This window comes from Meles meles, chromosome 10 (genome assembly GCF_922984935.1).
Source record: "Meles meles chromosome 10, mMelMel3.1 paternal haplotype, whole genome shotgun sequence".
Classification (NCBI taxonomy): Eukaryota; Metazoa; Chordata; class Mammalia; order Carnivora; family Mustelidae; genus Meles; species Meles meles.
Genome location: NC_060075.1, coordinates 13,552,491 through 13,563,481, shown reverse-complemented (window position 1 = coordinate 13,563,481; position 10,991 = coordinate 13,552,491). Strand labels below are relative to the sequence as shown.

Genomic DNA, 10,991 nt, shown 5'->3' with positions numbered 1-10,991 from the left:
ATCTACCTTAGAAGATACTCTCTAAGGAGGAGGTGGAGAGGAGGTACATTAAGTTTGTAAGCTTGGTGGTCAGACAGTGGCTGAACGGCTAGAGGGATGGAAGAGTTTGGGACTGGTGTCGTGGGGAAGCAAGGAGGGATCCTGGGGAGACTAAAAGATGCTCATTCAGTGAGTTTTCCCCAAGTCCCCAACATCCCATTCCCACCCCAAATGAGTCATTCTTCAATCAAGTCTATGCAATTCATTTCTTTAGAGAAAGAGGTGAACCTCAGGGTATAAAACCAAGGCCAAAGTAACTGGAGAATTAGAATGTGTCCAGGAAACCAGTCACTAGTCAACTGGATTGGACTTCAACACAGAAATTATCGTGTTCCTCCAAATCATCCTCAGTTTCTGAAGTTTACATTCCTCGAATATGTGGAAAGGTAAATACACCTTCTTCTGCTGTCAGTTGCTGAGAAAGAGCTTTGTTCTTCTGATGGACCAAACTATTTCTTTTTTGTTGCTCTTTTCCCTTCTCCCTTCTTTGGTTTCCCCTTGCCACGAAGCTTCTTTAGGCGCAACTGCTCATCCCTGAAGTCCTGGTGCTCATCTCTGAATGGAGAAAGGAAAAAATAATTAGCCCGTATTTTGACCTGATGGGAACAGCACACCAATCTAGCTCTGTTCCCTCAGGCTGCTCTGCTTATCAGTCCCTGACTTCTCAGGGCACATGCTTAGCTTGGTGAACAGAAAGGACAGAGAGTCCCCAACATACACATGAGTTGTGTTCCAGAAGTTCATTTCTAAGTCACAGTGTCCCCTCACAGAAACAGTGCCACAAGCGACTAAAACTCCCAGGCCAGTCCATATAAGCTGATGCAACAATGAGACAAATCTAATGATTACCTCAAATTTCCGTGTAACGCTAACACTGACCATTGGGAAACAGAAAGTGGGTCTCACCTTGAAGAGCTACACAGAGACCCTGAAAGCCCCAGGAATTAACACCTACTATGAGGGGAAGAGGTCTGAAGGAGGCTACCTTAATGGCCATGGATAATCCAGACAAAAAGGCTGCTGGGGGAAGGCTCAGGTAGAATGAAGCCAAACCGACAGACAGGTACTCTAGAGATCAAGGCGGCCAGGGCTGTTTGTACATATGGCTGGGGTGTAAGCTAAGACTGCCTGTACTCTAGAAAAACGACTGCATTCTAAGATTAAATGCCTAGAACAGTATATAGCATTTAAATATGTAAGGTTTGGAACCCATTTCATCCTGGGTTCCGATCACAGCTCCGTCTACCATTTAGTAGCTGTGTGACCTTGGATAAGTGATTTTCCCTCTCTGTGTCTTAGTTTCCTCACCTGTCAAGGATGGATAATAATGGCATACAAATTAAATATAAGAGGGGGTCGTGCCGGGCCCAACTGTTAACTCCTTAGGTAGTTTTCAAATAGACTGGTTTTGTAGGGTACACTGTTCCATTCCGTGAACACGGTGGACATATATGACCTCAAGTAGCTATGAATGCCCCCAAATCACCTATTCTCAACAGAGCAGCCAGAGTAATTCTTCTCAACTGTGACATCACATCACTCCTCTGTTCACGGGCCTACAGACTGTTCCCCATTTCACCCAGAGCAAAAGCCAGGACCTTGTGTCATGGCCCTCAAAGCCCTTCATCATCTGCCTGTGGCCTTACCACCCTCTCCCTCTCAAGTCGCCTGCACTACTCCTAGAACCCGCAAAGAGAACTCGCACCTCACGGCCTTTGCTCTGCTCTTGCCTCTGCCTGAACAGTTCTTCCCCACATCCCACTTGTCTCACTCACCACCTTCAAGTGCTTAAACCTCATCTTCTCGAAAAGGCTGACCTTGACTGTCCTGTTTAATATGGAGGCCCGTCCTCTCCCCGCCCACCAGGTGCCCTGTGACTATTCTTCCTGCTCAGGCGGCTTTACTGTTCCTTCCCCAGGACACACTCAGCTTTATGGCATACCACATCATTTACTCATCCAGTACGTTTGCTCTCCCCTTCTTCCCTCCCTCCTCCACTCCCATCAACCCTCCGCCAGAAGGATCGCTCCGAAGCCAGGGGTCTTTGTCTCTGATGATACAGCCAAGCACCTGTGTGCCTGAGGGACTGAACGAGTCAGTGTTTGGGAGAACCTGTGCCACCCTCCCCAGCTTGCAGGTCTTTGAGTAATATTCTCTTTACTGAAGATTGTCTAGTTTCACCCTGCCTGATGCCACAGGAGGCCTTCCATCAGACGCACCGTTTACCATAACTAGTGACAAATACATGAAAATCGTTGTGCTTTTCCATGGATAACTAAATGCAAAGTATTTCTCCCCCCGTCCCCAAAGATAGTCAGGATTTATTTTTCAAACAAATGGAGAGTGGCACCAAACGGGTCAATTAAAATAGCTGAATGTGACTTTGTGAATGGGTTATACTTTTCTACTCAGGAGATCTGCCTTCCAATGGTATTTTACTTGGGGTCACAATAAAATCAATTTTTATTTTCTGAGCTCAGACTAATAGCAAGAGAGAAAGTCCCAGAGCGAGTCCAGAAATTCAAAATATGTTATGGGTTATAATCTCTATTATAATATATTAACTGAGAAAATCTATTCTGTTTTGCTCACTGCTGTTCTCCTAGTGTCCATCTTAAGTGTCTGTCCATGGAAGGTACTTAAAAATATCCACCGGATGGATGAATGTACCAATTTTACTTTTGTACTGCTGTCCTAAGACAAGTCCAATTAAAACACTTTAAATCTTAAAAAGTAGATTTATTTTTTAAAATATTTTATTTGTAAGTAATCTCTACACCCAACACAGGACCCCAAGATCGAGCCATATGCTCTACTGACTGAGCCAGCCAGGCACCCAAAAAATAGGTGTATTTTAACTCTGCACTATTAATTTGAATGCTTTTATAATAAGCATGTATCAGTTTGGTAATTAAGACTTTCTTTTAAAGAAAATGATCACATAGGTATTTGATCTTTTCTCTTTCTAGAGGAATAGGTAGTCCTGAGCACCCATTTCCTATACATACACAAAATACATACACAAACATACAACACATATTGGTAAGAGCCTGTGCAATCTACGTATTACTCTTTTGCAGGGCTTGAGTTCATGTCCCTGAGATCAAGACCTGAGCTGAGGTCAAGAGCAGGGTACTTAGCTGACTGAGCCACCCAGGTGCCCTCACATACTACTCTTAAAGGTGAACTACAACTTATTTAGACCAAATTAATATATCAAAAAGGGTACAAACTGGGGCGCCTGGGTGGCTCAGTTGGTAAAAGCAAATGCCTTCAGCTCAGGTCACAATCCTAGAGTCCCGGGATCGAGTCCCGCATCAGACTCCCAGGTCCACGGGGAGTCTGCTTCTCCCTCTGACCTTCTCATCTCTCATGTTCCCCCTCAAATAAATAAATAAAATGTTTTAAAAAAAAAAGGGTACAAACTAAAAAGGCCAGAAAAAAGGTCGAAAGAAGTAATAACTCCAATAAAACTGCCACTTGGAAGAAAGGAGGCTCCTCTAAACCAGCTAGGAAGGAGACTGGTTTTGGGGCAGGGACTCTCTTCACCTGACCAACGAGAATCTGTTGCTCTAGCAGCCTGTGGGGCGGGGGGGTGTGCTGGGAGGGGGTGAGGTTTTCCTCTCCAGCATTTGGATCAGTTTTCCTCTGCATCATTTGGAGTGCTCTTAAATTAATAAATAATTAAACATATCTGTAGCTCAGTATCTCGTCAATCTTAGTCCAGTTTTAGACATAATTAAAATATGTCTTCCAATACATACAGGTTTCCTTTTTTATTTTTTTTTCAGTGTGCCCATTAGGAGCATTTTAAAAGCCTTTCCCCCCAAAACTATGCCTTTGAGCCATCTGGGCACTATTAGAAGAATCACAAAACTGTAGGGAAAAAAGCCTAAATTTTTCCTTTTCTGATCTACCAGAAAAATCAAACAGGTTACTGTGTGGTTTTTGCCATTACCTATAGAGGCCAAGAAAACGCAGTGTACCCATGAGTGCAAAATAAGTGTTGTGATTTGGGTACCAGTCATAAGTCTCTTTCCTCTTGGCCAGAGGCTGCTCACTGAACAGTTTCACCACTTTCATGGATTTGGAATCAGTAGGCCTGGCCACTTCACCAAACAGCCGGGCACTCAGACGAGACATGCGCAAGGCATATTCTGAAAGTGAAGACATTTCTTGAGCAGCAAGGAGCAAGAGTCCCTACAGAAAATGAGAAGATAAACAGGTTAGTGTGTGAAATTCCAAGATTATCTAATGAACACTTTACAAAATAAAAACAGCAAGTCACATGTGAATCAGTGATGCGGCTGGCAGGACATGCCTTCGAGCTGAGAACTATGCACGGCCCAAATGGTGGCTTCCTTAGCCCACTTCACATTTCTTATTTCCACACTCGACGTTCTCACACTACCACCTTGCTGCACTGCCCTTTTTACGGTGAACCATTTTGTTATTTACTGACAGTTTACCTATTTGTAGGCTAGATGAGGACAGGCAAACGAGTTATCCAACCACAGCATTATTATACCTTCAGAAAACACCCACCTCAGCACTCTGTAGAATAAAAATGCTGACTGCTTGCCATCTAAAGGTTTAATCATGGCAGAGAAATAATTACCCTGTTGTCTTTATTATCAGCCCTTTGAACACTGTTCTCCTCAAGGGCTCCAGATGGCTCTGAGAACTGCTAATGAGTTATGAGGTCATTTAGCCTCTAGGCTGCTGGACTGAATTCTGCCTAGAGACTGAGAGCCATTTGGGAGAAACAAAACAGAGAGAGTAGTCTTACAGAAATAAACTCAACAGCCCCTAAGATTCATTTTATTCCTGAATAGAAGGACTTATGGGTTATAAGGTTATGTCTTATCTTCCATCTTATATAGTCTGCTTTAATGCATGCTAAGTTCTTATTAGCTGTAAACAGTAACTTTTTCTTTGGAGGCACAAGCTCAGAATGTTGAAATAGGTATAATGATCTATCTGTAATATGCAGAAATCAAAGCAACATGTATCAAACATTATATAGGCAATATATAAAAAATCAAGAACACCGCTGGTGAAATAACTGTCTCGTTCCAGACCAGATGTAGGGTTACTGCTGGCAGAATATGCTAGTTTAAGTGAAATTTTGTAGTGAGGTGGAGAATCTTTGCTAAGAGACTGTTCGGGGGACAGTACAGTGGAGATGAAAAAGAGTTGCTATCTAAACAGGAAAAAGGTATAAACTTATTTTGAAAAAACAATGGGAGAAAAACAAACCCCAAAACCCCAACCCTCGGAGGGTCCCGGCTGGCTCAATCAGTAGAGCACATGACTCTTGATCTCAGTCAGGGTCATGAGTTCAAGCCCCATGTTGGGCACCAAGTTTACTTAAATAAATAAATCTTAAAAAAAACAAAAAAAAATCCTCCTAAGCAAGAATGGGGCTAAGTAAATTTCAAAATAGCTCTTCCAAGAAAAAAAAAATACAAAACCCAAAACCTTATTTAAATTAAGGAATTTTTCATGTCCATTTCTAGATCCATTGAAAGAGCAGAGGCGGACCTCAAACCCAACTGCAGGATGCCAATCTCAAACCATTTACCAATCTGAACACCCACCAAACAGGCCAATAGTGCCACCTGAAGGCCAGCAATGGGAGAACTATCAGGTCCAGGGTCTTTCCTGCCCCTGCAACCTGGGGATCACCTGCAAACCTTCTTCCTTTTCCTTTCACCCCCACCCCCACCCCCCCCTTAAAAATCTGCTTCTCTCTCAACTCTTGCTTCATTGTGTGGATAGGAATGGGTTGGGCTGGGTTGTTAGGGGTAGGGCTATATTTTCATCAATGAGAAAAAAAAAGGCATTAGCAGTTTAATGTATAAATAGGAAATATTAACAAATCAGTGCTATAAACCTTTAAAGGCTTTACAGATGCCCACGAATTGCCTTCAGAGGCTACAGTTTCTTTGCGTGTTTTACCTTCTCTCTTCCTCCAGTTCAATTATCTTTTTCCATACATCAGATAAAAGAAAAACTAAAAACAAACGGTTTCTTAGTCAACTTTGCTTTGTTTCACTTAATCGCTATAATGGCATTTGAATAGATTTCTGTTGCAAGTGCACAGTATTTCCAGTTATACGGTGGCCAGGGAACTGTTGTTTTGTTACAGTGTTCTCAGACAAATGTGTTCCAACTTCCATCACTTTATTTTTTAAATGACGAGGCAGCATAGAGTCCTGAGGCCTAGGTTTGCATTCTGGCTCTGCCATTTATTAGCTGATTGTCACTTTTTACTACCTTAAAAAAAAATTTTTTTTTTAAAGATTTATTTATTTATTTATTTGACAGACAAAGATCACAAGTAGGCAGAGAGACAGGCAGAGAGAGAGGAGGAAACAGGCTCCCTGCTGAGCAGAGAGCCCAATGTGGGGCTCGATCCCAGGACCCTGGGATCATGACCTGAGCCGAAGGCAGAGGCTTTAACCCACTGAGCCACCCAGGTGCCCCACTACCTTAAAATTTTTAACTGGAAAGCGTTACTTAGGATTTTTTTCAGGACCCTAGTATGCCTCCTTACAGAATCTTTCAATATGACTAAGTTAAAGACATTAAAGTAAAAGGCAAAAAAACTTAATGCCGCCCTCCCCCCCCCCCCCAAGCTACGATGCAGAAATGCCGTCTGATGAGTTGAGAAACAGGTCTGCACGCGACCTAATCAGGGAAAGAGTAACTGCGCCGGAGAGGAAACTACACTAACGTCCCTCGTTTGGTAAATTCCCCAATTTACGCAGGAAAAGGCCAAATGGTTTGTACGATGGTTAGTAGCTAGTTAGTTATGAAATCGATTCATCTCATTCTTGGCGACTGTAGGAGGTTGGAGATCCTCGCAGGGACTCTCTAAGACCGCCCGTGTCTCATTGCAGGAAAGCCCCCAAAACTGTCGGACAATCTTACCTACTCGCGACCTTCTTCTCCCGCGCGACCCTCTCCCGGAAGGCCCGCCCCCGGCCGGGGGGCAACCTCCGGCGGGAGTTTGCAACGGAGAGCAGTGGAGAAGCGGAAGCTCGCGGATAGAGGGGAGCCCTGGTGGAACCCGGAACTCCTAGCGCTCTCTCTTGGAGGCTTCAAAGGTCACACCTGGCACCCTGCGCAGTGAGGACCGTGAGTCGTCTCTGTGGACTGGAGATGGTTGGGGAAAGGCGGATTTTAGGGGAATGTCTTGCAGCGTTCGCCAAATATATTTTGTTGGCAAATGGCTACAGAGCTGTCCTCTAAACAATGGTTATGCGCGTGCCGCGTATTGGAGGATGAAATGCATTTTATACTTTATTTTTTCTGTTCTTCCTCTATCTCTTTTCATCCAGCCGAGACCTTGACGTGCTCCAAGGGCATTGCTTGATTTGAGGCTGAAGGGTCTTCTGGCCCTGCTGGGGTGCCATTTCCTTCTCTTTCCACTTAGCCACTCCTCTAATGGTCGATGAGTATCATCTGTGGGAGACTGTTCTTTGGTACCCTTTTGCTGGAGTAGGGCGCCAATTGAAGCAACCTGTGTGAGCGGGGCCCGGAACCTTCTTCAGGGGGTGAGGAGAGGATATTTGTCAGACTCCTCAGTAGTGACCTAGATACCGCTTGGCAGACAGTAGAAATGCTGAAAGTATGTCCCTCCATGATAAATTGGCTCGCCAGCACGCCACACCTCATAAATGTGTGAAGCATTTATTGACTGAAAACATAGGCCTGAAAACACTATTTTCTGAGCATTATTCAAGACCTTTCATAAATACTCTAAAATGTATGCTGGAAATAAGTAAGGCACACCAGCAGCGAGCCATATACCTAGAGGATATTCTGTTGACACTCTCTTTCCTCCTACAGAATTGTGATTTTGTCCCCCCCCCCCCCCCCATTTTTAAAAAGGGAAAAAGAAAAGAGCCTCAAATAGAATCATTCCACCCACAATCCCCCTTGGCAAACCAAGACTTAATCACAGTCTCGAACTCCCAGGAACTTGACCTTTTAACAGTCAAGCTGAAAATTTCTGGTCAGCACTAGTGAGGTAAACTGTATGATAAAAAGCTTGCCTTCTGGGAGTGCCTGGGTGGCTCAGTTGGTTCAAGTCATGATTCCTGGGATAGAGCCCATGTTGGGCTGCCTCCTGAGTGGGGAATCTGCTTCTCTCACTCTCTCCCCCTTATGCTGCTCATGCTCTTTCTCTCTCTCAAATAAGTAAGTAAAATCTTAGGGGGAAAAAAAAATCTTGCCTTCCCAGTAGTTAGTAAATATAAGATCCTACATCAACCAAAACAGTCAATGACTTTCATGGCCAGAAAACTCTATCACAGATTTATTGAAGAAACAGAATACCAAAGATTACTATTTTATCTTATTTTTAAAAAAGATTTTATTTATTTGACAGAGCACAAGCAAGGGGAGCAGCAGGCTCCCCGTGGAGCAGGGACCCTGTTGTAGGGCTCGATGCTGAAGGTGGACAGTGAACCAACTGAGCCACCCAGGAACCCCCAAAAGTCATTATTTTACAGTGGAAGCCCACATAAAGGAGTTGACAGCTTTGAAAGCTGACACATTGTTTCATGTGATAATGAGTATCTTACCACACTGCTGGAGGCTTTCAGAGGTCAGAGTGGGAAGTCTTACCTGATGCATTATAACCTGAAGCCCTTGTGATCTTTTGAACTGGCCAGCAGTAGGGTATAGAGTCTACTTCTATAGTTTCCTTATATGCAGTTTCTTTATAAATAACTTTTTTTTGGCTTTTTCATTTTCTTTTCTAGTTTCCTACAAAAATACAACTTTTTAGTAAATAAGTAAAGCATTAAAAAAACCCTTAAAAAAAAACAACAACAACAACTTGCTTTCCTATACCACCCACAAAAAATTGCCCTGGCTTGAGACAATCCTTTCCTTTAATTTGCTAATAATTTTCTTGCCCCACCCTACTACCATTTTGTACAACTCCTCAGGGTTCCTTTCTACATGCTAGATGGGAGGCTGCCCCATCCATAAATTGCTTAATAAAGCCCATTGGATCTTCAGGTTTATTCAGTTGAATTTTTAAAATTTTGTTTTTTAACTCCTCCACTGTTGGTGGGAATGCAAGCTGGTGCAACCACTCTGGAAAACAGCATGGAGGTTCCTCAAAATGTTGAAAATAGAACTACCCTATGACCCAGCAATTGCACTACTGGGTATTTACCCTAAAGATACAAACATAGTGATCCGAAGGGGCACGTGTACCCGAATGTTTATAGCAGCAATGTCTACAATAGCCAAACTATGGAAAGAACCTAGATGCCCATCAACAGATGAATGGATAAAGAAGATGTGGTATATATACACAATGGAATACTATGCAGCCATCAAAAGAAATGAAATCTTGCCATTTGCGACGACGTGGATGGAACTAGAGCATATCATGCTTAGTGAAATAAGTCAATCGGAGAAAGACAACTATCATATGATCTCCCTGATATGAGGACATGGAGAAGCAACATGGGGGGTTAGGGGGAATAGGAGAAGAATAAATGAAACAAGATGGGATTGGGAGGGAGACAAACCATAAATGACTCTTAATCTCACAAAACAAACTGGGGTTTGCTGGGGGGAGGTGGGACTGGGAGAGGGGGAGGGGGCTATGGACATTGGGGAGGGGAGGCGAACCATAAGAGACTATGGACTCTGAAAAACAACCCTGAGGGTCAGGGGTGGGAGGTTGGGGGAACAGGTGGTGGGTAATAGGGAGGGCATGTTTTGCATGGAGCACTGGGTGTTGTGCAAAAACAATGAATACTGTTATGCTGAAAAAAATAAATAAATGGAATTTAAAGAAAAAAATTTGTTTTTTAGCAAATCTTATTAATCTGTGCTATAGAATTTGCTTTTATCAAGTTGTTTTGACATGTTATCAACCTATGATACAGTAAGTAGCCTTCTAAACTTGGTCTGGTATGAGTTTATTACAGTTACATTTACACACAATATAATGAGTATACCTCATTCTTTCTTGCATAGCTCAGTCCAAAAATAACATTCTGGGTAGAAATTCTACCTTGTCTTTGCATTTTTGTGTAATTGGCTGTATTTATCTAATAGCCATAAATCATGTAAATAAGGAGGCTCCCTTTGCATGTTAGAAGTTTAAAGCCAAATTTGCAGTGGACCCATGGCAACAAGTATTATATGTGTATTTGCATAAACTTTCCTATTGGTCCATTTACATATCTATTTTTGATTTTTCCCTTTTCCCATATTATTTTGTAAGGGCCTATTTAGCCAGAGTGGCCCTACCCCAGTTGAACTGCCATTTTGTTGTTTATGCAGTATAACTTAAATTGACCCTGCCCCCCCCCCCCCCCAAGGGGAACTTACTTAAAAACAAGTCCCGGAAACCAGTCCCAGGTAACAAAACCCAAATACAAGGGTGGCTCAGGTCAGGTGGAGACATTCAATCAGTGGGGGTGCATACTGTTTCCTAGCTACCAAGGAGTATGTGCCCCCCCACCTTTGGGGTGCCAATTTTGACCAAGGTGATAGGCTGGTTCAAATGTCTACTAGGGTAAATTGTAATTCAGTTGGTCACCTAGCATGACTGTGAAGCTTTCTCTGTGTGTTAAAATTTCATTGGTCACCTGTCTGTGGCCAGGCCCAACCTCATGGCCTTTGCTTTATGAAAGTAGGTATGTGAGGGAGAGAGAGGTAGCCCTGTAAAGGGCGGCCCCGACCCGTCTGTTTGATGGTTGGTTTGATTCTTGATGCTTGGCGCGAAATAAAGCTTTGCTTGACCTTCACTTTATATCAGTCTTGCTCCTTTCATGGACCCATTATTGGGGGACCCAACATTGGGGGCCCAGCAATTTGTGTTATCAGTATGTTTGTGAATCACTCTATCATCTACCATAACTCTTGAAACATACAAAGGTATAAAGAGTTACAAGTAGCTACTCTTGAAGCTG

The 10,991-nt window shown here is 43.2% G+C and overlaps 1 protein-coding gene across 1 annotated transcript; it reads right to left on the bottom strand.

Annotated features, from left to right (window-relative positions):
* Positions 1-226: 226 nt before the first annotated feature.
* MRPS33 (mitochondrial ribosomal protein S33) lies at positions 227-7,091 on the bottom strand. The gene is made up of 3 exons (XM_046020830.1): positions 6,976-7,091; positions 3,998-4,239; positions 227-594 (listed from the first exon to the last, which is right to left on the bottom strand). Exons 2-3 carry the CDS (start codon positions 4,210-4,212, stop codon positions 489-491), a joined length of 321 nt encoding a protein of 106 aa, XP_045876786.1. The 5' UTR covers positions 4,213-4,239; positions 6,976-7,091; the 3' UTR covers positions 227-488.
* Positions 7,092-10,991: the final 3,900 nt, after the last annotated feature.

Excerpts from the sequence above, each read along its gene's own strand:
- MRPS33 (XM_046020830.1), bottom strand. The coding sequence starts at position 4,212 with ATGTCTTCACTTTCAGAATATGCCTTGCGCATGTCTCGTCTGAGTGCC. Across the intron at positions 595-3,997 it reads CGTTTTCTTGGCCTCTATAG|AGATGAGCACCAGGACTTCA; the intron begins GTAATGGCAAAA and ends TTCTCCATTCAG.